We start from the raw sequence: 27,299 nt of genomic DNA, 5'->3' as shown, positions 1-27,299 counted from the left end.
ATATCTGGATTGCACGAAACTGCTAACCCTCGCACACTTTCATTAGGCGCCAAGTGTCCTGTCTCTCTCTCCTTCACCCAATCTATCACCATAACATGCCTTTTTGTGAATCGCTGCTTTTTACCGGCCCCGTGGTAGATTTTCCCCTGCTTTGACCACTCCTGTAAGTTGCCACCCATGTTTTCGTCAGCTAATTCATACAGTATTTCAACTTTACCCTTCACCATCAACGACTGGAACATACTACCAAACGACATTGTTATCATAGCTGACACATATAAATTTTCTGCCTCTGTAACCACTTTCATTTCTGCTTTATCGGACTAATTTTTTCTACTGCGATAAAAATGCGTGCGAAAATGTTCGCTTGAAAAAAAAAAAATTACCGCTCCCTTGAGTAAAGTTTGTAAGTGCCTTAAAGGATAATAAATGATGATAAACCATGGCACTCGCATTCGTCAAGCTTCACCGCTTCGCGCTCGTGCTCTCGCATGAAGCTTCACTGCTTCGCTCCGGTGTGCTCGGAGAAGCGGTCTGAGCGGGGGAGCACCTCGGTTGGTTAGATGGGGTCGGAAATTTTGCTCACTACATTATAAATCGACGTTCTTTGGCTGCAAAGATAGGTCGAGACTTCATTTTAAACAAGTTCAACGAAAGAAATGTCACCCTGTATTTGAAGAAACATAGCTCTGCATCATAGAAGCAAACATTGTGTGCAGTTTTCCTAGAACATTTTTGTTTTATGTGTATCATATGCACATATCAACAAGTGCAGAAAGTATCTGCTGTGCTGCCCTTGTTTTTAAAGACTTCTCCAGCTCCATTTGTGTTATGTCTGTACCTTCCTCACAAGTTGCAACCAGTCTTTTTAAAGCCTTTATAAAGTTTTGTTCTCACCTTGAGTAGCAGTTGGTACTTGGTGATCCTCTGTACAGGCTTGAGCAGGTATGCATCCAAGGGAAGCTTGTGGTTCAGTTTTCTTTGGCATTCCTATACAAGACCAAAAGCAATGAAAACGGAGCAACAAAAAAGTGATTAGTCATTATAAAATTATGTAATCAAATAGCATTTAGTAACATGTTTAGGGGTACTTTGGCGTTTTCTTCATGGTCACCAATTTGCCTGAAAACTTGCTAAACACACTAACAAACATAGCTGGGATGGTATCCCAAATATTAGGACAAAATAATATATTTTTTTTTGCAATAAATTTACAATTTATGTCCTCATTGTGTTTTTCAAACTAAAAGTTTCTACTGGTAACAATGAAAAAGTAACGCCAGCGGTAGGCAGGGTTGACTATTTGAACTGTAAAATTTGTTCCCAACTGATTACAAGCAGTTTCATGGCATCAAATGAATGTTGGAAGCTCGCTCCAGCATCCCGCGCAGCAGTAGTTTTATTACTGCCTGCTCGACTGGCAAGCCTGACTGCCACTGACATCACGGCACTGAAAATCGCGGTTATATTTGAATACTGAAGAATAAAAAACAATTTGAACAAGACAAAGGACAAGAGCGCAGATGTAGACAAACAGACCGCTGTCTGTGTGCATCTCCTCCTTCGTCTTGTCCACGCTGCTTTTAATTCTTCCATATGCAAAACCAACTCGCCCAAGTCTTCACCCTACTATATTTGAATATTGATTTTGGCATCATTTTCATTTGCCGATTTTGCAATAGGTATTCTTAATTTCGCGATACTAAATAGCATACTGGAAAGGGTAAAGGCCGGCAATTCCAAAAATCTAGTTAGTTGGGGTAGCTAAAGAAATCGCCGGAGTACCCCTTTAATTAACTGTTCTTTAAAAAAGGATGCTCAAATTTGTTAAAGCATATACAATGACACAGTAGTCAAAATACAAAAATGAATTTTCTTTGGCTTTTCTAGAGAAGCCCAATGCATTACATTTGCTTCATCTGTTTTGGGGACTTGGTAGTCATTTGCAATAGTGAACACAGCCGGCTCATGATTCTTCGGTTTGATAGCAGAAGCATCTGTTAGTGAGTAGAGCGTAAATGAACTTCATATCACATGTGTATTTTTATAATTCAGATTCAGAATTGAGCAACCACAATATCTCTCTGGCAATGACACAAACTGCGAAATGCTGCAATATTCATACACCAACCTTGTAAGATGATATCTCACTTGACAAACATTTCAAAGCATGCAAGGCTATGTAAGTTCTTTTTCAAAGCCATTGTGACCCCACCTTGAAAAAGGCATTATCGCTGGCACATTGAAGCCTCAGGGCTTCGGACTTTGGTTTGTTCATGCAGTATGCACTGTACAATTTGTGGAAGCTTTCTTTCTGCAATGAAAAAAATTATGATAATCAAAAACTGGGCACTCACAAGTATCTGCCCTGCTTCTTTTTCACCTCTTCACCTTTCTGCACCGTGCCTCATGCCTTTTTGCCCAAGCAGGGACAAGCTGGACGACCTCAAACTACATATGCTTGAAAAGTGATCCAGGCTTTTGCAATAACCCATTCATCGTTTTAGTACCCACCATTCTGCACACTTCATTGCACACTGTGTGTGGCATGCATCGGTGTGCTAAAAACGGCGGCTGATGTTATGGAGCGTCTGGGTTAGTTTGATGGGCTCGTAAATATTGCTCACTCTTATAGGTCAATATTCTTTAATTACAGTAACAAATAGATGCAAAAGTTTAAACAACACATTAAAAAAGAAAAATATAGAGCTGCATTTGACTAGTAAATAGGGTGGTTCTCAACAGCCCTGGAAGTCCACATAAAATAAATTGTTGCGTAAACGTTGCTTCTCGTCTCTTTTATAGGTCCTTCAAAGTGCTAACGACTGTTAACATTTCCCCGGATCATCACGGTCCTTAGGAAAACATATCAACGGGGTTTTATGATGTATAACTATAAATATCAAAGTTAACACCTTTGTTTTGGGTTCTGGTGCCCTGGAATGTCCTAGTGACAATAACACTGTCCCAGAGAAAAGTGACCTTTAGAAGAAAATATTATTTAAGAACTAAACAACAGAAAACAACACGAGGGAGGAAATGTTAATGCACCACAGCAATGACCATGAGAACACAGCATTAGACTCAACTGCTCGGAGATAATTCGGTTCACGAGTAGCAACAGCATGAGACGCTTAACAAGTAAAAATGATTCTTTTATTTGTCACAACTTATAGAGTGAAAGGTAATCAAAATGCACTATATTGAATGATAATCTGACAAGATTGCTTCCCCTTATGACCGAATATTAAGGAAGTAATGGCCACGTTTTGTGCCACAATCTGTCTAGCATTCCAGAAAGGCTGTGTCTAGTGGAGGGTGTAAGATAGACAGGTGGGGCTACGGCCCATAGAAGCCTAACGCAGTGCCGTGACCGGAATGTGTACTCGTCTGCTTGCGGGTACCCCCGATTTGCGACAGATGGAGCTGCAGCGAGAGGAAAAAAATTGGAATCGGATTTGCATGGAACTCTATGGGAGAGTGCGCAAAATAAACCGAGAGCACGACAGCCCTCCATCGAAAATCCACGAGAAACCATCTCCGTCAGTTTAGCAGGTCGCCACCGGTCGCCCACCCGGAGTGAGAGTTTGCGGTGCTCCACATAGATGGCACCACAGAAAAAGAGAAAACCGAGGGGGACATAATCTGGTCGCTCATTTGGCTCTCGTTTCCCCACCTGTCTATCTTACACCCTGGTCTAGTGACTGTACTGCATACGTTATGCTTTTTACAACACCTACTGGTTGTTCAGAAAGGTGACTTACTCGTTGGACAAAACATGCTCCCACTAGCTCAGGAGTGCTGCGGCAGTTTTGGAGGTCCTCTAGGAAGACACTGGAAGATAGTTGAAGGACTCAATTGTGCTTTAGACATGATCTATTCAGTCAAGCACAAAAATAAAATACTTCACGGCTAACGTAAAAAGTAATTCTTAAAACCAATCGGAACTGGAAAATGGCTCTAAATTTGTATAGCAGTTTAAATTCTTGCTAGATAAAAAAAACCTAAGCCGTGGAGCAAAAATAAATTGTCAGGAAAAAGACCACGCTATATATAGTATTTTTCGTGAAACATGCCAGTTAAGAAAAATAATTTCAGCTCAGCCTTGGCATCTTTGGAAAATTCTCACAGTAGTAAAGACCCAGAGTAATAATTACAAACTTGAACTCACTCATTATGAAATTGATAGAGGCCATCCATGTTTCCGAAAAGTATGTCAGCCTTCCCGTAAAGCGAGTGAGGCACCAGCTCTTTCATTTCGGGATTAAGCATCTCTTTCTTATAGCCCTGGGAGTGAAAGACATGTCGGCGTAAAGATAATTCCACAATTAAAAGTCATGCTAATTCAAAATCATGATAGAGAATTACGGGAATGCAAGAAGAATACAGAGACAACCAAGATGTACCTGAATTATGCTGTACAGCTCGTGAACGTAAGTCTTTTCGGTCTCAATCAGTTCCATCATAACATGTCTAAGGAAAAATATTGAAGCTTGGATAAGGACATTTCATACAAAGACACACTCACACAGAGAAGCAAGCTTGCAAGATAGTCTCAAATACATCTTCGACAATGAGTACATTATGGTACTCCTGATAAAATCCAGTAACATCAGGCAAGATAGTCTCAAATACATCTTCGACAATGAGTACATTATGGTACTCCTGATAAAATCCAGTAACATCAGCTGAATGACAACTCTTCTTAAGCACAAGGACAACAAAAAAAAAGAGCATACCTTACCTATTTGTAGGGCTACAAAATCGTGCAGGCTGTTATTCCAAAGTTTCTAAATTCTGCCAGGAACATTGATACAACTGTGCTTATACACAGCCCTTTACTCGCATATGTTAGTCTGTAAAAGTGCACGTTTTTTTTTGTTTTTTTTTTCTTACTGGTGTAGCACAAAAAAGATCCGCTGGATGCAGTTTAAAGACACCGCATACAGCAGCAAGATGTAATTAAAGAAGTACTCGACTCAAAATTTTGCAGTGAAGCAGGTTACCCTTTCTTGTCTTGTATCATTTCCAGTGACTGCAGACCAGAATCACCGCCACCAGATTGAGCAAAACAAACTTCAACGTGCTACAGATGAGAGAAACAACAAAAATAGGGCCATTAAAGATTTGAAACAAATGAGACAAGCACGAAAGTGTAAACACCCTTTTCAAAATTCAAAGTTATCCAGTGATGCCCACAATTATATAACGACCATATGAATAGCAAATAAAAGCCCTTGATTGGGTCACTAAATACAATAGAACGGGCATGGGTATTAGTGACTCATGAGCATGCAATTAGACCCGGCATTCTGCACTCTAATTAATGGGTGAGGAAGAAACTGGGCTTAGAAATGGCTATGCACAAGATCCTGCCAGGACCTTTTGGAACATTTGAAAACAGTCTACCGGGTTTTGTGGCAGTGACAAATAGTTGAGAAATAATTTTAGAAAGGATCTATTTGTGTTGGACGATTTTAAGATCAAAGGAAAGGTTAGTACACGGTACATTAGCAAGATTGCACCGAGAAATTTTTACAGCAGTGCCATTTGTGAGACGACATCAGTGGACATCATTAATAAAAGCAGTGCAAATGAAAAAATGTTGGAAACTTGAAATTGCACATGCCATGCAAAAAATGCAGTCCGCAGGCAAGCATAAGCTGCCGAAATCAGATGAGGGTCATTTCAAGTTCAAACAGGGACAAGTCAAGTTAGTCACACCAGAGTAGAAACGTTGCAGCACCACATGAAACAGCATTGGAAGCAGAAGCTAATCAATTGAATTTTTCTCGTAGTCAGCGGAATTAGTGCATAAGAGACAAGGCTCCGAATTTCAGGAGTCTGCCTAAGAAATGGTGTGAAGAAACAATACTCACCAACAGGGATCAGACTTAGAAGAAAAAGGGGAATACTGAATTCTGCAAAAACAACAGTACATTGCTCTCTCTGTTCTGCTGCTACAAGCGTGAGCAGGCAGAACACAAAAGCCAGAGCAAAAACTAAGCAAGCAAGGTCACTAAACTGTTCCTTGGCTCGCTCAGATTCTTTGTCTATTTTACCTCCTGCTTCCAAACCTCTTATTCAGCGAAATCCCTTTCGAAGAGGAGCGGTGCAGAGAAGGAAGAGGGCATGCCAAAATGACCAGAAAAACCATGCAAAAATGTCAAGAGAAGTGTGTCCCTACACCACTTCGCAAAATTTATTCAGCTTTACAAACTACGAACCAAAAATACTTGCAGCAGTAAAAACTGAAAATTTACTACACCGAACAGCAGGCAGGTGTCTACGTAATAACAGTACGTCGTATGGCACTACGACGTCCAAAAGCTTCGTCAACGAACAAATTGCACTGTAATGGTACACAGCATGAGCACAATTCTGTTCAATCCAGCAAACACAAGCTTTTCGGCTCCTGCTAGTAATGCGAGATTCAGCAGTGTGAATCCTAATCTCCCAACAAAATTGCCTCCAAAAGTACTAAAACTAACTTATCAAGCACAAATGACATAAACAGTCTTGTCATGCATAAATAAGATAAGGACACCCACACAATAAACCTTAGTCATACTTAATGTGCTTATTGAAGGTCCCCTTTCAGGTAATGCCTGAAGCGCGCCATGCTATGTGAGGCGGCGTGATACTTTGGTACCAGTGCCGTGCACATTCCCTGCCTATCCACAGTGTGGCAAGTGTTGGTAACAGCAGTGGCATAGGCACTTTGGACAGACATTATAGTAAAAATAAACAAGGACTATTGATTTCATACAGGAGCTATTAGAAGCTCAGTTAAATAAACATTCTTACAAACTATATAAATACATTATCAAGAACAAACAGAAAATAAAACCTAAAAGTGATATCACACAGGTAGCCATCAAATGGTAGGCAAAAGGAAGCGAGTGGAATGCATAAAATTAACCATCATGCCATCATGATTTCCAAAAAAAAAGAAGGGCCTCAAAGGATAAACTTAATGGGGAACGGGGTTTTACTTGCTAGCACCATTTTCACCCAAGTCAATCTCCAGGTTAATACATGTGACATGCAAGTTTTCTTTTGAGCATTAGCTCTTCTGCAAACCAGCACCAGAAATCCATAAAAAAAGCTATGGTAATCCAAGCTGTCATACCATTCAGCATACGTTTCAAATTATGATGTGATAGTCATACATCTACAACAATTACTAAAAGGTTGGGATCAGCCAGTGGCATCACTAAGGGGAGGGGGACTGCTCAGCAAGCAACTGGGCAGTGAAAAGGAGCGGGGGGTGTTGCCGCAGGCCATGAGAGAGAGAAAGAGAGAAAGGAAGGGGTTTCGCGGTAGGCTATTGTCCCGGGTGCCGCTGACCCTAGTGATGCCACTGGGATCAGTAATGCCATCCTTTCTCGTTGTTGCATACACCATAGTGCCATGAATTGAATCAAACTCAATATGCCAGTTTTCAATAAAGTTGGACACTAAACACAACTGCCTGCATGCCAACATGCAACTGAAGAAATATCAAGCCAGAAGTGGAAAACAACTTACATGCACCAACTGTGACTGAATTTAAAGAAAGCAAGCACAGTCTACTTGAAAGCAAAAGCTTGCATAGGATGAGACCCATAAAGCAGCACTGCTTTTTGGACGAACTGGTGTCATGATGACTAAAATGACAACACAATTTTTGGGCTAATTACAAGGTTCATAATGCTGTTGTCTATGCTCAAACCTGACCATTTTTAATTTTTGGACATTCGAGGCTATATATTGTCCACAAGGCCTCTGGTAGAAACATAGAAGCACTCATAATATTAATAACCGTCCAAAAAGCTGACGAAATCTTGATTCCCACGCAACAAATGTAAAATCTGAACCCAAGGAAAAAAAAATGCCTATGAACATGGTACAAATAAAAGCACAAAGATATGAAGAAATAATCAGACAGGCTGGTGCCAGGTAAACCTGTTGAAACAAAAAATGCTCCACTCAGCATCGTAGAACTTGTTTTTTTCCCCTCCCATTGACTGGTTCTGCCCCTGACATCGACATTGCGCTCTAACACCAAAAAAAGAAATAGGTGAGGGGGAATGGCCACAATTTGTTTTGGGTGGGGGAGGGGGAGGGAAAGCGACATAGTAGAGAGACTCTTGGGCCCTGCACGTTCAGCGAGAAGGCACCACCTTGGAAGCGGGCTTCTTTGATGCGAAGCTCCTGGGGTCTGCGTCGAATGCCGACACCGCGGAGGAGTTGTACTGCAGCGGCGATGGTTCCGGCGCGACTGCCTGCACTGGCCTGACCTGCCGTGACACCACTTTACGCAGACTGCCTTGCTTGTTCTGGCACATGAGCTTCACGTCGTCTATCCTCTTCAGCACCTGCACCAGAGACAAAGGAAACAGAGGAATTTCTGTCAGTTAGCTGCGGTTGGCAGGTTGTACAAGAACGAGAGGCATTTTCAAGGTATTCATGGCCTATTGGAGATGCTTGTGGTGGGGTCTGCAAGACAGTACGTTGTGATGCGTGTGGGATGTAGTAAAACATGTAGGAGCATTGTATGAAAAACATGAGAGATGCACGATAGACATAATCACGACATAAGATAGATGTATGGGAGACGTATGGAACACATATCAGGGAAGTCGGGAAGACGTAGGGAAGACGTTCGAGACATATAAGAGACAAATGTGGAGACACGCGGAACAGACGTATGAGACATGTGTGAGGTAAACATCTGGGAAATGTACAGTCGCCCAATTTTTTAATAATATCACGCGAGCATCGACCGCCGGGACGGTCAGCGCTGTGCCGTGGAGAAATGCGGCGTCACGGGAGAGATTAGGCGTGTGCGCACAAAGCTCTCTTTGGTGCGAGCGTCGTCTGCTAGGCTATTCTGTTGACCGCACACAGCCCCTGTTCCTTATCTGCTGGCATAGCTGACCGCCTTTAAGCAAAGATCTGACGAGCGCCTGCTTGCGTGATACCGTGATACTGCTCAGGCGTGAAAGAAACCGCGCGTCATCTCGTTTAATTTAGCTTTTTTTATTCTTTTATTTTTTGTTTGAGTTTACTTTGTCAGCACCAAAAAAAGAAAAATATGATGACGCGACAAGCTGAATGCAACGATGCATTAAACTATATAACGCCGCCAATGCTACGAGCCATCAAAACCAATCCGGCGCTGTCACCCTACCACGTGACACCGTGCTTCCATGTGCAGTTGTGCCCAACAGGAAGGCCACGTGACACACTCTTAGCGCGCGCTTGTCGAACATTTGCTCTACCAACAGGTAAGAGAAGGAGAAAGAGAAGTGAGCGTTGGATAAACAATGATGTCAAACGACGCAACGCGCTCATTTGCTACGGAGCAGGGGCTGTGTGCGATCAGCGGAATAGCCTAGCAGACGACGCTCCCCGGAAAGGGCTTTGTGCGCACGCGCTTAATCTCTCCCGTGACGCTGAATTTCTCCACGGCACGGCACTGCCCGTCCCAGCGGTCGACGCTCGCATGATATTATTAAAAAATTGTGCGACTGTAAATGAGCCATAAGCAAGATGTGCACGAGGCACCCACAAGACATGCAAGGCAGACACGACATGACACGCATGTGGGACACAGTTGAGACACGTAGAAGAAACATGAGAAACATTTGGGAGCCACATGCAGACATATGCAAGACAGATATGAGACTCATGTGACAGATATGACACACATGCAAGTCAGATATGAGACACGTGCAAGTCAGATATGAGACACGTACAAGTCAGATATGAGACACACGCGAGTCAGATGTGAGGGACACGCGAGTCAGGTGCAAGAGACACGCGAGTCAGATGTGAGAGACACGCGAGTCAGATGTGAGAGACACGCGAATCAGATATGAGAGACACGCGAATCAGATATGAGAGACACGCGAATCAGATATGAGAGACAGGCGAGTCAAGCACGACAGACGCGCGAGTCAGATACGAGAGACACGCGAGTGAGATACGAGACACGCGAGTCAGATACGAGAGAAACACGAGTCAGGTACGAGAGGCGCGCGAGTCAGATATGAGAGACGTGAGAGTCAAATATGAGAGACATGAGTCAAATATGAGAGACATTGAAGTCAAATATGAGAGACATGAGTCAAATATGAGAGACATTGAAGTCAAATATGAGAGACGTTGAAGTCAAATATGAGAGATACACGCGAGTCAGATATGTAATGCGAGTCATATGGGAAACACCCCAATTGAAAATCTATGCAGCCCACCAGGATTTTAGAAATGTTTTGACATACTTTTAAAAATGTTTGTAGGGTTTGAGATCTTCGTTAAAGTTTTCTAATGGGCCTGACATACCCTTTAAGAATTCCCAAAGTGTGTGAGAGACCCGTCATAGTTTTTTGAGAGGCCTGTGGGGTCTGTCCCAATGCTTTCCGTGAAACCACAGCACCCATCAAAGTCGTTTTAACGTGTCCGTGGGAGAGATTGCGTAACCTTTCAGGGTATATGCGTTGGGGAAGCCGCTTGGCCATTTTGTATCCGGCGGCTAGAACGAGCATTGGAAATTGAGGAGACGTTCTTCCATCCATCATGGCCGTGCCCGTGTGCTCTGTGTATGTGTTTCACGGCTGGACTGGAAAGAAGGAGAGAGAGGAGAAGAGAGAAAGAGAGATGGCGTTTTCCCCAAGCCCGCCCAAGGACATCGAGCTCTCGCCCGCAAAGGAGAAAGTGTGTGGGAAAAATAGGAGGGGGACATTCATCTGCTGTTGGTTCGAAGATAACCTGTTTTTAGCCAGTCAAATACAGCCCTTGTGAGAACCTGGTCACCCTGTTTTTTTGCCGTCAACGAGCGCAAAATATATGCGCAAGAACCAATGAACGTTGAGGGTCGGCTTCTCATACCATGCGTGGGATCTATCTTCTAGAGCAGCGGGGAGTGCGGATGAAGAAGGTCTCTCAGTGCAGTTTCTTGCGCCTCTTCATCCGTCTGGCTTCAGAAACGTCCAGCGATCGAAAGAGACGCTGGAGATGCCACTGCGACAGCGACGCCACCATGGAACGACACCGTGACTGTGCTCTGGATTCATCAACGGCTGTGGATGTTGGTTGCACATTCGGGGATTTCGCTAAACGTGATACTGACAGTGTGTAGTGTGCGTGCAGTGCACCTGCTCGGTTTATTCACTTAACTACTGTATATCTCAGGAATTCAGCCAGCAGCATTGTACGTACCTGAAAAGATATTTTTTGCGACACAGAACTTAGTTGTCCCTGTTTGGTCTGATTGCTTTTGTCTACAGCTGCTTGACCCAGGTTTGAGTAAACATAGGTTCTTATCGTCTTTTTAAGTTACAACATGCATGTAAAACTCCCAATCTGTAAAATAAATTAACAATAACGTTTTAAACTGCATTTTTGGTATATGCGTCTAAAAGGTTGAAGGGCTGAGGCGGTCTAAGAGGCTGAAGGGCAAGTGGTTTGAAGAGCTGAAGGGGTTTGAAGTGCTGAAGGGTTCCATAACACATCAGGGCTGAAGTGTTATTTTCAATAGGGACACGAGTCAGATACGAGAGACAAGCAAGTCAGATACGAGAGACACGCAAGTCAGATATGAGACAGACTCGAGTCAGGTATGAGACACACGCGAGTCAGGTATGAGACACACGCGAGTCAGGTATGAGACACACGCGAGTAAGGTATGAGACACACGCAAGTCAGGTATGAGACACACGCAAGTCAGGTATGAGACACACGCAAGTCAGGTATGAGACACACGCAAGTCAGGTATGAGACACACGCAAGTCAGGTATGAGACACACGCGAGTCAAGTATAAGACACGCAAGTCAGGTATGAGACACGCGAGTCAGGTATGAGACACGCGAGTCAGGTATGAAACAGAAAGCAGATATGAACTGATGAGATTGAGATACGAGACACATGCGATTCAGGTATAGGACAAGCGAGACATGCGAGGCATACGAAAGACAATTGGGAAACATGTGCAAGGCATATGCACGACATGTGTGAGACATATGTGAGACATGCATGAGACAAATGTGAGACTTACGCGAGACATAAGGGTCACCTGTACAAAGGACATGAGCTGAAGGTCCTTGACAAAGTTAGTGCCAATGCAAAGTGACTTGCCTGCTGCAACAAGGGCTTGGTGTCACTGTTGATGAAGTCCTTGAAGAAGCGGTGGAACTCCCGTGGATCATCCAGGCGGAACTCACTGGAGCTGCTGAGGAAGGCGTCGAGTTCCTGGAGCGCAGAGCGAGCAAACTCCTGCGACGAGCAGCGCTCCATGTCCAGGCTGGCCAGGAGGTCCACACCCTGGCTGCACCACTTGTTGGCCTGGGGTTCGAGAAGCACACATGCCGCAGCGGTTAATCAAGTGTGTTGCCAACAGCCTTGGAACAGGGTAAACAGACTGAACACTTGAAGAGTTTTCAGAAACTGGCACATTAAACTACGACTCAAAATAAAGACTATTTGAAAGGCATGAGTAATTATATTGACACTCTTAGAAAAGCAGGGCACAAGTAACGGCATAAATTTGCATCTTATATTTTTTTTTTAAGCAATGCCCATATGAACAAACCTAGAGATGATACATGAAAAACATAGAACTGAAGGTCATAATGGGACAATTTGACCCTCATTTTCTATGCAGAATACAAAGACGTAGAGTAGAAGAAAGATGGAGAGAAAGGTTTTATCCGGCTTTACAAGGCAGACATCAAAGATTTTTGTACATTTATGGTTTCATTACGAGGCATGACAATCTTTTTTTTTTAAATATCCTAATGGCTAGGAGGAACACTAGCGACATCTTCCATGCCCAGATATACTTTTCTTCTGGGAGGTTCAGACGCTAGTTCTTATGAGCCGGTTTCACTAAAGTCATCATCTGCAAAGATATGACAATGTGTGATATCAAGCTAGATTTAAAATATGACAAGCATGACTGCCTCTGGGAAAATTAAATGGTGGCTTTACAGGTGCCCTACCTTGTCAATGCGGTGCTGAAGGTCCCTGAACCGGTGTAGTACGTCGAGCCTCTGCCTCAACTGCTCCTGGAAGTCTGCACACATGCGCTCCAGCTCCACACACTTGGGCTCAATGGAGTCCACCGCGTAGTGGCCGCCAACAATCAATTCCCGGCCGGCCTGCCTCAGCTGCTCTGCCTTCTCTGTGTCCTCCTGCAAGAACCAAGGGAAGGTTATGACACACATCAGACACTAAAGCAAAAACACTCAAAATCAAGATCAAGCAATGAATGTGGTGACAATACTGAAGTACTACTATCATAAGAACAAGCAGACCTTAAAGGGGCACTGACACCCCAAAGGTTGTATTATTTTTTTATTGTCTAAAATGATGCAAGTTATAGTCATAACCACGCAAAAACATTTGCATCGTGAAAAAAAATTTTCCTGCGCGCGCGTGCGCGCTCCTTTTTATTTTTGAAGTTCATATTTCCTGCACTCACCTCCTTGCTTCTTTTGATTGGTGATGTCAAAAATCAGGAAATTTAGAAGCTTTGTAGGCGACATTTAGTAACGGCAATCGTAAAACATGTTTTTTAACGCAATTGCAAACACACTACGGCCCCTCTTTTTGAAATACCAAAAATCAAATTTCGGTGTGATGTCGCTTCCTGGATTTGTATCCTCCCTCGAAAAACTTGGCGGCGCTCGAGCAGAGGATGATCGGCGAGTCGGGGAAGAAACCGGTTTTTTACCGTGCCGGCGCCCTTCTATCCCGCCTGGGCATCTCCTTCTCGCTTCAAGTTGCAGTGGCAACGGCGGAGGTCCCAAAGAAAGTCGAGTCGCAGGAGACCGCAAAATTTGACTCACTGCACTGGCGCGGATCACGCGGGAACTTCAAATTCGGCATTTGGAAATTTCTTTTTTAATTCAGAAATACTGAATTCCCAAGTTTCGAATTTTGAGGGTAATGTCTCGGCATCGTTTTCAATCGTTTCGGATAATAAAAAAAAATATGATTTTGATGTGTCAGTGCCCCTTTAAGCAAAGAATATTCTTCTGAAACATAGAAGACTCACTTCCGAGAGGCTTTGAAACTCATGCAGCTCCTGAAGCAAGGTGTCGACCTGAGCGACTGAGTCCCCCATGGACTGCATGGCACTCAGGTCCCGCAGGTTGGCCGCCATGTTGGCCTGCAACTCGCGGAACTCCTGCTCAAACTTGCGCAGCTCAAGGCACTGGTTCAGTCTCTTCTGGTGGGCGCTCCAAAAGGCATCGAAGCCGTCTTCTGTACTGTTCAGCTGCTGAAGCAACCTGGGTCAACATGGGAAGGGAGGAAAGCAAAGTCGAAAAGAGTTGTAAAAGAGGAGATGCAAGGCGGAGGGAGTTGCGAAAGGCATGTTATAAAGGGGAGGGAGTCGCAAAGAAAGCTGCAAAAAGGAGTTGCAAAAACAGTGTGATAACACAGTCAGGATGACACCACACAAACTGATGCGCAGCAGCCAATGGGAGCCTTGTCGACACGTGCCAGCCAATGGGACCAAAGTGTAAAAGATTCCGTTGCCTAGCTTTGCCCGTGGTTTGATTAAGGTGCCGTTTTGCATGGTTTCAAAGCTGATGATGTCAGCTCGCTCCTTGAGACCCAGTTAATGCTTTCGCATTAAAAGGAGCAGCAAGAGGCAGCAGCAAAAGGGAGCCACAGAGGGCAAGCCGCAAAGAAAAGGCAGCAAAAAGGAAAGGCCGCCAAAGGGAAGTTGCCAAAGGGCAAGTCGCCGAAGGGCGAGTCGCCGAATGGCACGGTGTAGGAAGGCTCTCTAGGTGTGGAGACTCCGCTCTCCGCCTTGACCAGATAATGACACCCCACGTGCTTCACTTCACGGAGCCACCCCCAGATGGCGCCGTAAGTTTCAGGCCATCCGGCAGCGCACCGGGCCGCCTGTGCTAGCTGCCAGCTCAGGGTGCAGCTTGCTTTCTGGTGGCTACGGGTCCGCGTAAGATTTGGTATGTAGGTGGGGCCATTCAACTATCATCTCTCTCAGCACACTGCAGTTTTCACAACCCAAAAAATGGTAGACAGACAAACAAGAGTAACTGCCTAATACGAGCCGACGCGGCGGTCTACGAGTGAAAAAGAAATATCCCTCTCCTGTAGATAATTTCTAGCCTAGCTTACATTCCGTCGTTTGTTTCCTCAGTAGCGCAATAGTAACGTCGGGAAGCGTTTGTAAAATGAATAAACTCTGATTGTAGCGCAGGTAAACGATAACTTGAGTGCGACCGAAAGAAAAAAAATGCACAAAATAAAGAATGATTAACACAAACCTTGTTAACGGATAATAAGGAACTGAATTGCTTTAAGCACCGTTCACATAACTTTTCTAAATATATATATATATATATATATATATATATATATATATATATATATATATATATATATATCGGGTTCGCAAATTACCGTTGATTCGACTGGACTATTAAAAAAACAAATTTTTTTTCAACATGTGGGGCAGCTAACGCGATTATTCTTTTACATTTTAAGGCAGCCTTTGAGTCCTGCTAAATTGAACTCCTGGCCGAATTGGCACGAAGTTACACATTTTGCACTCTTTCATTCTTTGAAATTCTTTGAAGGCATTCTTTGAAAGGTTCACTTTGTTAGTACACTTACATTTGCATGTAGCAGATTGCAGTAAAGGTTTGTAGTAACCACACTCGTCCAGTAAAGCAAACCGGTTTCATTAATGGCACTTCTGATATAAGCATAATAATAATATCATCACAAACTTAAAAAAAATCGCTGTAAAAAAAACGCTGAAAAAAACCGCGGTTAAAACATTGTTTAATGTATGGCACACTCTATAGCTGCTTTTGGAGTTCTTTTCCACATTACGAGTCGCACAGTCGGGACTCTTTCTTCTTTTCTTGAGACTGCTTCTTTGCATCTCGTTTTTTTCCTTTGCAGTCCTGTCGCATTTAATGCGATCCGAACCCTTTTGCACGTTCGACCGAAACTGGAGAAGCGTTTGCCTTCCACGGAGGCGTCTGCATTCCACGAGAACGCCAGACAGAATCCGACCCTGAACAGATGGGCAGTCTGTTGTGTCTGCGTCTATCGCATGCAATACAATCCCCTACGAGGCTTCTTCAATTTGGAGAGAACAACGACCGAGCATGTGACTGATCCATTCGGCAGACGTCTTTATCCTGATCGTCTCTTTTACTAATATTTTCATGTCGTTGTTTTCCCTTTCTAAAATATTTACGTTTCCCCAGGCTGGAGAGCAGTCGGCGCATTCATTGAAATGTTTGGCTTTGGATCTTTGGTTTTTACATTTCGTTTATGCTCGGTTCACCATTGAAAAAAAAAAAAGTTAAAGCCGTTTACAACTCCCTGTAACACCGAATTAGAGCGCAGCTCTTGAGGAGGAGGAGGGAAGGGTACTGGAGGGGGTCACGTGACCTTGGGGGTCACGTGACGATGCCGATGATGTCATCAGTGACGTCACTGATGACGTCATCCGTGATGATGATGATGACGATGCGGGTGCCGGTGACGTCATCAGTGATGATGACAATGACGATGCGGATGCCGGTGAGGTAATCAGTGACGTCACTGATGACGTCATCAGTGACAATGACGATCGGACTCCAATGACGTCATCAGCGATGATGACGATGACAATGCGGATGTCTGTGACGTCATCAGTGACGATGACGATCGGACTCCAATGACGTCATCAGCGATGATGACGATGACAATGCGGATGTCTGTGACGTCATCAGTGACGTCACTGATGACTTAATCCGTGATGATGACGATGACGATGCGGGTGACGTCATCAGTGACGTAACTGATGACATCAGTGATGATGATGATGACGATGCGGATGCCGGTGAGGTCATCAGTGACGTCACTGATGACGTCATCAGTGATGACGATGACGATGCGGATGCCGGTGACGTCATCAGTGACGATGACGTCATTGGGGAGGTCACGTGACCTCGGTGGGGGGGTCACGGGACCCTGGGGGTGGTCACGTGACCTCGGGGGGGGGGGGGGTTACGTGACTTTATGTGTCATGTGACCTTGGGGGTCACGTGACCCTGGGGGATGTGTCATGTGACCTTGGGGGTCACGTGACCCTGGGGGAGGGGTCACGTGACCTCTGGGGGCCGCGTGACCTCTGGGGGCCGCGTGACCTCTGGGGGCCGCGTGACCTCTGGGGGCCGCGTGACCTCTGGGGGCCGCGTGACCTCTGGGGGCCGCGTGACCTTGGGGTCCGCGTGACCTTGGGGACCGCGTGACCTTGGGGGCCGCGTGACCTTGGGGGCCGCGTGACCTTGGGGGCCGCGTGACCTTGGGGGCCGCGTGACCTTGGGGGTCGCGTGACCTTGGGGGTCGCGTGACCTTGGGGGTCGCGTGACCTTGGGGGTCGCGTGACCTTGGGGGTCGCGTGACCTTGGGGGTCGCGTGACCTTGGGGGTCGCGTGACCTTGGGGGTCGCGTGACCTTGGGGGTCGCGTGACCTTGGGGGTCGCGTGACCTTGGGAGTCGCGTGACCTTGGGGGTCGCGTGACCTTGGTTACGCCGACTTCGACGCCGACGCCGCTCAAGCCGGGAACGGGCCCCTAAAAGCTGCCTTCTAAAAAAAATTTTAAAAAAGTTGGAAAAAATTAGAGGCGGTGTAGCCTACGTTCCGGCGGAGGGCCGGCGACCGGACGGCCTGAGCGTGTAGCCTACGTTCCGGCGGAGGGCCGGCGCCCTCTAGGGGCGGGCTGAGAAAACATAGGAAAGGAGGGGACGTGATGTGTTCGCCGTTCCAACGGGGCGAGGAGAAGTCTCCACACCTAAAGAGCCTTCCTACACCGTGCCGAAGGGCGAGTCGCCGAAGGGCGAGTCGCCAAAGGGCGAGTCGCCAAAGGGCGAGTCGCCAAAGGGCGAGTCGCCAAAGGGCGAGTCGCCAAAGGGCGAGTCGCCAAAGGGCGAGTCGCCAAAGGGCGAGTCTGCAAAGGGCGAGTCTGCAAAGGGCGAGTCTGCAAAGGGCAAGTCTGCAAAGGGCGAGTCTGCAAAGGGCGAGTCTGCAAAGGCGAGTCGCCAAAGGGCGAGTCGCCAAAGGGCGAGTCTGCAAAGGCGAGTCTGCAAAGGCGAGTCTGCAAAGGCGAGTCGCCAAAAAAGGAGTCGCCAAAAAAGGAGTCGCCAAAAAGGAGTCGCCAAAAAGGAGTCTGCAAAGGGGAGTCTGCAAAGGGGAGTCTGCAAAGGGGAGTCTGCAAAGGGGAGTCTGCAAACGGGAGTCTGCAAACGGGAGTCTGCAAACGGGAGTCTGCAAACGGGAGTCTGCAAACGGGAGTCTGCAAACGGGAGTCTGCAAACGGGAGTCTGCAAACGGGAGTCTGCAAACGGGAGTCTGCAAACGGGAGTCTGCAAAGGGGAGTCTACAAAGGGGAGTCTACAAAGGGGAGTCTGCAAAGGGGAGTCACAGATGGAGCGACAAGACTGTCTCCAACGCACCTCTCGACGGCACAGACGTTGATGAGCCTCTGGGAGGCCCTAGGGCTGTGGACGGTGTGGTCTTGGGGGGCCGGTGAGGGCGGCCGGACACAGCGCAACAGCTGGTGGCCGTGCTGAGAGGCGTTCAGCAGGTCGTCCTTCAGCTCCTGGTACTGGCCCCCCTGGTCGCGCAACAGAGCCACCGTCGACGCCACGTCATTAGGGAGCTCCGTGTCTCGCAGCCGCTGCGTGATCTCCCGGATGCTCTCCGTCATCTCCTTCAGGCTGCCCGTGAACATCTCCACCGCCTGCCAGATGCAAATGAACAATATTTATGCGGTCCAGTTCAGAGAATGGAAGAATAGTTTCAGATGGTAAACTGTAAAATGGAGGGCAAGCACCCACACAGTGAACAGTGCAGAAATATTTGACGGGACCTTGCTCAAGCTGAATTTATGTGCACAGTATACATATCGCTCAATTAAAACACATGATGATTATCGTCAATAATTAACATCAAGTTAATGTGTTCTTATTTTATTACTAGTTTTAATTGTTTCTTCTTTGGATGAAGCTGCAAAAGTATAGGCTGCGAGGATTTTGTCGGACCACAACTTAATTTTATGCGCAATTATTTATACAAGTTAGCTTTAATGAAAGGAAAAAAGAAATAACAAAGTATGTCGATTGAACAACTGAAGCTTATCTATATAGCTGACACAATTAGGCAAGCGAAGCAAATCTGCTGACTCATGGCAGACATTAAGCCATCACACACCAGACAATGAGTCGACCAATTAGCTAGTCCACTGATTACAGTAAATTCTTGTGGAAATGGCAGACGAATATGACTGGCTTCAAATAAGGCACTTTGATTTAGCCATCTGCTGCCTTTAACAAGGCAGCAGATGCCTCCTTGCTTCAAATGCCTTGTTGCTGCACATGAACAGAAAACCTTTTTGGGAACAGTGGTGCCCTGCAATGGCATAGCTAGGAATATTTTTTTTTTTTTTTGGGGGGGGGGGGGGGGGGGTGGGCTGAGGTGGCTGGGATATCTATGACTTGGGGTGCAAAGAGCGGGAGGGGAGGTAAAAATGCATGTGGATATTATAGGGTCGGCTGGATTTAAGGGGGGTGGGGCTGAAAAGCCTCATAAGCTTTCCACCCCCCCCCCCCCCCACCCCCGGCTATGCCCCTGGTGTCCTGCATGTGTCACTGCAATGGATGCTTGCCTTATGCACTAGCACTGCCACAAAAATAATCGAAATGGCCATTAGCTAAGTTCTCCTGCTTATAAATTGTAAAAATATAAAAAAATATGGTTGTAGAAAAAACTAATACCATCAGGTATACAGCTACAAGTTTCTCTCCTTAGTTCTAAGGAATTTTAGCTATATGATGGGAAAGTAACACTTGAGCTGCAAGACACGCATCACTTACCATTCGTTGTTCCATCCAGCGGTCATGGTCATACGGAATCAAGCCACCCAGATCCTCAGTAAGTTGGCCAGGGTCGATGTACTCGTGCAACTCTTCCAGAGTATTGCACATTACTATCTGCAACCAGACAAAAAGAAAAGCATGCTAACATGACCATTGTACACCTTAGTGATTACTGTTACGCAGAATGTTTCTTGAAGGCTGCCTGTCAGCATCTTCGTCATGATCATGGTTTCAGAAGCAACCCAGACAGCAAAGAAATAAAAAGGTGGGACTTACCCTAAACTTAAACTCTTCTTTACACAGCTTGTTGCTAACTTCTGACAGTGCTTTCTGTAAAAATCCCACAGGCTTGAGGACAAACACTACTTGAATTAAGCCTGGGAAGTACCCCTGAAACAGCAAGAGCAGTGTTGTGGTTTGGCACATAACCAATCGCAAGGCCCGAGTCGAGCTAAAACTCACTGAGATCTTGAGCAAAACAGTCTTGACAGAGTTCCATTTGTCTTTCCGTCTGTCCACAACCAATACAAAACCTAGCTCAGCATCTTGCGCTCTGTAATAAAAACAAAAACAAAAAAGGAAAGAAAACTCTAATGACCAACTGAGTCATAGGTCATTCCACAATAGGCTAAAAAAACTTGCAATGAGAAAATGTAAAAAAAAAGGGAAAAGAAAACTGATTTTGCACTTGCCAGTGAATCGGGCAATAAAACACTTTTTAGGAAATTAACCTCACAGTGTGTTCTGCAACATATGCTTTACAGCAATGCTACCATGGTTTCAAAACAGAATCCCAACAATGAGGTACTGGCAGGGCTTGACGCGGCACATTGGTGTGAAGAGGAGAAGCCAAGCCGAGTAGCATTGCCGCATTTCCATGAAAAATCCCATTATTTGGAAAACTCTATAGAAACAAACAAAAACTTCAAAATAGGAGCAGCATAGTATCAGTGATGGGATTGGTCTGACTCCTTCTGTGTGATTCCACCGAACACTAAAGTATACTCTATTTCACAAACACTGCGAGAAAAGTCAAAGCAAGAAGCATGCGCCTCGAACACCGTGGCCTCGAACAGCCTTTCACTGCGCGAGTATGCAGTCATGAAATGTACACTAAAAGTGTGGCCCTCCTCACTAGGATCCTGTTTTGCTCGCAATTATTATGAATCAGAGTACAGCCATTAATTCGGCTTAAGTGCACCAGACACAACAAAAAATTTTTACCAAAAACTATTCCTCGTATTAAAGAGAAAAAAAAAGGCACATTGCAGCAGCCCTTTTTGTAAAACAACGATTAATGAAGAAGATAGGGTTAAAATCGATGAATGGTTAGATTAGGTTTGAAATGACAGGTAAACCATATTCCACTGAAATAACACCAGAATAGAATAATTTTGAGTAGCAATCTAATTGTTATGTTCGAGCTCTGAAGGTTCCAATAAAACTCCGATGTTCTTTAAAAACTAAAGTTGAACTCAATTAAGTAATTCAACTGATAAGCTAATTTAATAATTAAAAAGCGCAACAGGACAACGGACGCAGAAGGAGACACAGACACAGCACTCCTTCTGCGTCCGTTGTCCTGTTGCGATTTTTAATTATTATGCTCACCAACTCGCCCAACTTTCTACCCTTGTAAGCTAATTTAGTTTTACTTTAAACTATGTTGGCTATAGCCTCAAACAGTTGGAGGCCTATTGGGAGGCGATAACAGAACAAGAGGCTTCACGAATAGAGTAAACACACAGTGCATCACACCTATACCAAATCGAGGTTATTTAAAAATCCTCTATACCCAAGTATTTTTCCTTAAAGTCCGACGACCAGTTCGCGCTTTCCACTTTTTTCTCGCGTCCTCCTCTCCCCTTTTCTACGTTGTCCACCGCTGCTTGTTTCCTTCTCCCCCATGTGAGGAGGATCTTCTGCCTTGCAGAATCTCGAGTCTGGTGGTCGGAAATAATTATCACGACGAATGACGCACGAAACTCGTCGGCCATCGCAGTCAATTATCTTGCATACCAGCAGCGGTTTTATTTTTAACAATTTACTGCGCGGTATTTGATCCCCGACGAGTGCGCGTGCAGCGTGCTTCATCCTGCTTGGAAGGAGCGCTTTTCCCTTAGCACGCGGCTGCCCTCCGGCAAAGCGAGACAATCAACCGCGAAGCCTACTTTGAGGGTGTCGCTTCTCTGCAGTGCACTAGCGAGCAGTCAGAAGCGCACTCAACGAAGTCAACTAACCCGTTCAAACAGACCACAAACAACGAGAAATATATTGCGAAACTTCCAACTTTCAAGTACTGTATGCGTTCATACTAAGATTAAATCGAAAAGTATTTCACGTCGTTTGAACCAGTAATCGAATGTTACTCCGTACCCCAAACCTCACTGAAAGGCCGACACGCGTGCACATTGAGGCAGACTATCGCAAGACGTTCTAATATGAAACAATGCACTATCCAACGTGTAAACTTGCCCCAGTGGGCTTGACGCTTTGGCAAACACGCGAGTGCACGCACGAGCGCTGAAAACGAGAAAACCGCTAGAAAACCGAACCCTGCTTTTCGCACCGCAAGAATAAACTAGACATCGCGGATAGCTCAAACTCCGGCAGAACGTAGCCCCAGCAGTTTGAACAAGATGCCAAAGTTTTAACACCAACCGTTAAACTATTCAAAAGTTATAAGCGACTTCCTGAAAATTTCAATATAAAAATGGCGGCCGACGGATCTCTCTATGGCTTCAGAAACCGAAAACGGGCGAAAATGGGCGCCATTTTCCCATTGAAATTTTCAGAAAATCACTTTTAGGGTGATTTCAGATAAGATCGACCAAAGGGTGGCTGGTCGACATTTTTAAATCAACTGAAGTTTTTATATGACATTGTCTAGTGTCTGGTATAAACGAATCCACACTTAGTTCTGACCAGAAAAAAAATTTGGAGACAAGAAAAATCGTAAGGCAGGGAGAGGTGGACAGTTGCAATAACGCGCACTGATGGAGGGGGCAAGTTTGAAAGTGAATAATTAAAACAATAAAATTAGGAGAATTTTAAAACTTTTTACAAACAAACTATGGGTACAACTTGCTTGTAATATAAAGTAATATTATTTATTAAAAATTTATTTAGTTTTCTAAAAATTGCCAAACATGCCTGCTCGAACGACAAATGGCAAACTTTGGAAATCTGTATCTCATGAAATAATTTAGTCATTATTACATAACTTGCAGACATTATTTTACTAATATATGGCTATTATTTAAAAAATAAATAAGGTATCTGAGTGACACAATAGTTACAATATATTTAGGCAAACATGGGAAAAAAATCAAACAAAGAAAAATTCCAATGCGAATAAAAAAAAAAAAACACCACCTTCGATTTTTTTTTAAATTTGGGTACCCTGTTATACTCTATTTCGGCATTCATTTCTATTAAAAACATGTTGCATCATTGCACTGTGAAAGAAGAAACAACTCCCCAAAGTAGGATCCTTTTTCAAAGCCTACACTTAGCAGTGTCCTATACAAGAAGTGACTCTGAGTTCCAGTTTCATGAAACTTGCACAAATCTTTTATATACATTTATTCAGATGAGGTCATTGATAAAAAGAGCGATCGGTCACACAGTAAAAGGGAGGAGAAACTATATACAGCATTTTACATAAGCGTACAAAGTGGTATCATATTAGAGACTAATGATTTGAGAAAAGATGATGCAGTGTGAAGTTGTACCTTCCGATATATTTTACATCTGGAGTAAAATAAATAACTTTACTTCCACACACAAAAACAAAGATATAATAGTAAGATATTTAGGTTGGCTGTGTATTTACGATTACAAACAATTTCAGGTGACGGATGCCATAGTGCCTAACTGGAGCAGCTTCGATGCTCTCGGTGTATGAATGAATCGTGGCAAGCCGATATATTTTATCCTGCTCGAGGATAACATTTTGGGATTTTTTTTTATAGTGATCAGATAAAAATTATTAGTAACCACCAACAAAAACAGTAGGTTAAATACCCCGTGAAGAAAAATGTGATAAATAAGATGTCCCTGCATTCAAAATGAGCAGTCATTGGGAAATCAAATTTGGCACTTTACGCTAAGGTTTTCCTCGCTGTACCCATTTAATAAAGTTGCTTCCAAGCAGATCCGACTGTCCGTGCTACATATACGTCACAGGTCCCTTCTGTTGATGACTTGCTGAGCCGCCACGCGTGCCAAGACTGAATGCCAGGGAAGGCGCGCACCGTCAGCCACTCTTCTTTTTTTTTTGTTCACGATGCCGAACAACCTCATTTTCGTCCAGATATACAAGATGCACGCCTTTCAGTTTCTTTGATAGAACGCTCACCATTGTCCTGGCCGTCTGAATTGCGCTTACTGAACGTTTTCTCAGGTTGTTCAGCGTGGCCTGGTGCTTCACGAGTCCGCCAACTCCGTCACATGCATTTTTCCCATGTCCAGATGCAGAAAATAACCACTGGGCTTGTGGGCAATCGTCCTTTGCAAATTGGTGAAGCTGGTAGCGATTCTTGAAATGACTGGCGGCGCCGTCACCTACGTACGTCACGTACGAGTATACCGCAACGTTGTCTTCAACCCACTCCTTCACTTTTCTAGAGCCAAGCAAGCGTGAGCGGCGTCGTGACACAGGTCCTCACTGATGATGGCAAAGCTGTTTGTAGATTTTCTTGTCGTCACTACACATGTAAATATCGAAACTTGTTTTTTTTTTTTTTTTTTCCAGTGATATGCTTGCACTTCGTCAAGAAGCACGATGGTCCAGTTTTCAGCAAAGTCAAAATGAAAGACAATGCTCCCGCGTTGCATGCACTGTTTTTCATCGTAGATCGCTTTACCTTGCATTTGCCGGATATGGTTGTGAAGTACCCAACTTCCAACCGTCACTTGGATGACTTTTAGGAAAGTCTCAGGTTCCAAAGTTTTTTTCACAAGGTCGCCGGACTCCCATGTTGCAAGCACAATCTCTTCATCCTCCGGGATATCAAGTTCCTGGAGTGTAAGAAACTGGCCTTTTGGGCAGTGATCACAGTCTCCTTGAAGGCACAGTTCTGTTGCTGGGTCGCACAGAAATGCCGAGTTCATTTCACCAGTGTTGAATGTTGAGCCTGTAACGTTCTCTAGAGCGGCGATACAAAGATAATAATTGGCGCAGCGCACACAAACGCACACTTCCTGGTGTGGAATACATTGGACCCATCTAGGGCGCAACGAATAAAATTTCGTTAGCCCAACACCGGAATCGGGATGCTTGTCTTTGTATATACGGAAGGCGCCTCTCGTATTGAGCGTGTCATGAAGCGCTTTGGCACGAACGTTTTCTCTCCGTTGAGCATGACAGAGATGACGTCCTTCTGGTTGGGACTTTGGCGCGAACATTGTAGCTCGTCTTTCGTGAAGTACTCTAGGGCAGCAGACAGGTTCTCAGGGCTCACCTTGCACCTCGTGTAAGGATCCGGCTCATACCACACGCCATGCTTTTCCTTGAGTTTTCGGGATTTACTGATGAGGTACATTGAGGCCTGTGGAATCATCTTTTGAACCTCATTCTTCGTCAGTGTTGACGGCAGGAGTGTAAGCAGTTGACAACGTTCCCGGAGAGAGGTGGCGGTTTCAAAGGCCTGCCGAAAGTTGTCCACCCACTCAGTGCATGTGGAGCATGTTGGTTCGGACGACCCCGATGGTGCGTCCCTGTCGTACGCAATACGTAGCCTTGAACGTATATTCTTGACAGCAACCTGCTTCAGTTCTGTCTGCTTTCTCTTGACATAGGCAGGCCTGTCCCGACTTCTTACGACGCTTGGTTGTCTCAGCGGCGACACATCTGTAGGTAGTATGCTGCGATTTAGATCTTCAATTGCTTCTTCAGCTGGCACAAATATGTCAGGGCACTGCTCTGAGCTTCGCATCGAGATCTCCTTAGTGATGTGCATGAAGCAATGGTAGCACAGGTATAGTCCGTCGCACTCACTTTGGTGGAACAGTCAGGCGGAAGAATTTGCTTCAACGAGTTTAGGTCCAACTCGCCAACACTTCGAAAATTCCGCTGCTTTGGTATAGTCTTTTTGTGTTTGCAAAAGTAATCTGCACAAAACACTCGTTCGGAGCTCCAGGACGTCTTCATAATGTATACATAAATAATAGAAATTAAACCCCAACTGATGGCATATAATTGCCAAGTGAAAGAACTACTGGGTGCACAAGTGACAAGTCCGAGGCTGAGGAGCTCACTCACTGCAAACGTACATTTGAAAAGAGAGGTCACAACTGAGGCTGTCGGCAAAGCTTGATCCACGTCAAAGGAAGAAAGAGGGAAAGTCTCCAGACAAAAAATTGTGGTCAGCGGCCTTCGAAAAAGACTTTCTGGAATCGCACTGTCGTCCCTCCACGCGCTGATATGAAAGCACCCGAGCTTCTACCACGTGGTTCATGACACAGCCTGAGCCATGTCGTCGACCGGTTCGCGAGGGGTTGGCGGTGGGGTTACGTTGATGGTCACTCGGATTAGCCCTTGCTGTACTGAGCTACCGCCTGCAGTGCCTTATCGCCGGCTGGTGTCAACAACGAGAACACACACACCCTGTCTACACCAAAACTACAAGCGTTCACCGCACAGGCGTCGCCGCCGCTTTTAAGCTTTTGTGAAATTGCTTTCTTTTGCCGCGGAGAACCGCCTTATCTTAAATACGCGCCTGAAATCCTTCCAGGCGGGCGTACACAATATCAAGCGTTTCAAGAAATGCCCGTGGAGTAGAACTATGGGAAAATTCGGAGCCCGCGATGTCGATATCGTCGCCGTTGTGTTAGTACGCCGTCGCGTACTGCAGTCCCCCGTTGGGGGAGGGGGGGGGGGGGGGGCGGTCTTACTACGATAACATGGCGACAGCGTTTACACTCTATGTATTTACGCGAGGCTCGAGTACTTGGGGATAATGCTGCCGGTTGGTGTGCCCCTTTGTGCCTGATATTATCGCCCGTGACGCCAGCGAGTGAGATGGCGACAGGCATGACTGCTCAGTAAGCAGGCGTCGGCGGCCATGTTTTGCTGGTTGAAGCGAACCCCCTTGTCCTTGACAGCGAGCGGGGAAATGCAAAAAAAAAGATTGTATCGGCCGTTTTGCCAGAACTAGCGACGAGTGTCGTCTGCGGTTTCCGGCAACTATTTTGCCATAATCGTGAGCTTAGCGAGGAAATGATTTTTGCTAGCCACAGAACACTACCACGCAGAAAGGGAATGCTTGAACATGTTTTTGTTCTTGATATATATCAGGGATATATATATGAGAGAGAGAGAGAGAGAGAGATGAAGGTAGAGCGGAAGAGGGAATAGCATATAGTGTCGCAGGAGAATAAAGTAAACAAAGTTCCTAGT

At 45.2% G+C, this 27,299-nt stretch overlaps 1 protein-coding gene across 1 annotated transcript in view; it reads right to left on the bottom strand.

The window, feature by feature from the left end:
• The window catches only part of LOC8033628 (guanine nucleotide exchange factor DBS), a 177,543-nt gene that overhangs the window by 15,498 nt on the left and 134,746 nt on the right, over positions 1–27,299 (bottom strand). Inside the window, exons 4-17 of the mRNA XM_029966034.4 lie at positions 20,360–20,450; positions 20,174–20,287; positions 19,895–20,011; positions 18,476–18,762; positions 14,043–14,277; positions 12,985–13,176; positions 12,122–12,328; positions 8,166–8,360; positions 5,007–5,086; positions 4,407–4,473; positions 4,172–4,287; positions 3,765–3,834; positions 2,216–2,314; positions 898–990 (exon numbers count right to left, since the gene is read on the bottom strand). Of these exons, the coding sequence (XP_029821894.3) occupies positions 898–990; positions 2,216–2,314; positions 3,765–3,834; positions 4,172–4,287; positions 4,407–4,473; positions 5,007–5,086; positions 8,166–8,360; positions 12,122–12,328; positions 12,985–13,176; positions 14,043–14,277; positions 18,476–18,762; positions 19,895–20,011; positions 20,174–20,287; positions 20,360–20,450 (1,963 nt within the window). The remainder of the gene's footprint in view (positions 1–897; positions 991–2,215; positions 2,315–3,764; positions 3,835–4,171; positions 4,288–4,406; positions 4,474–5,006; positions 5,087–8,165; positions 8,361–12,121; positions 12,329–12,984; positions 13,177–14,042; positions 14,278–18,475; positions 18,763–19,894; positions 20,012–20,173; positions 20,288–20,359; positions 20,451–27,299) is intronic.

Source organism: Ixodes scapularis, unplaced genomic scaffold (assembly GCF_016920785.2).
Source record: "Ixodes scapularis isolate PalLabHiFi unplaced genomic scaffold, ASM1692078v2 PGA_scaffold5__190_contigs__length_132052651, whole genome shotgun sequence".
In the NCBI taxonomy this organism is placed as follows: Eukaryota; Metazoa; Arthropoda; class Arachnida; order Ixodida; family Ixodidae; genus Ixodes; species Ixodes scapularis.
This window is presented reverse-complemented; position numbering and strand designations above follow the sequence as displayed.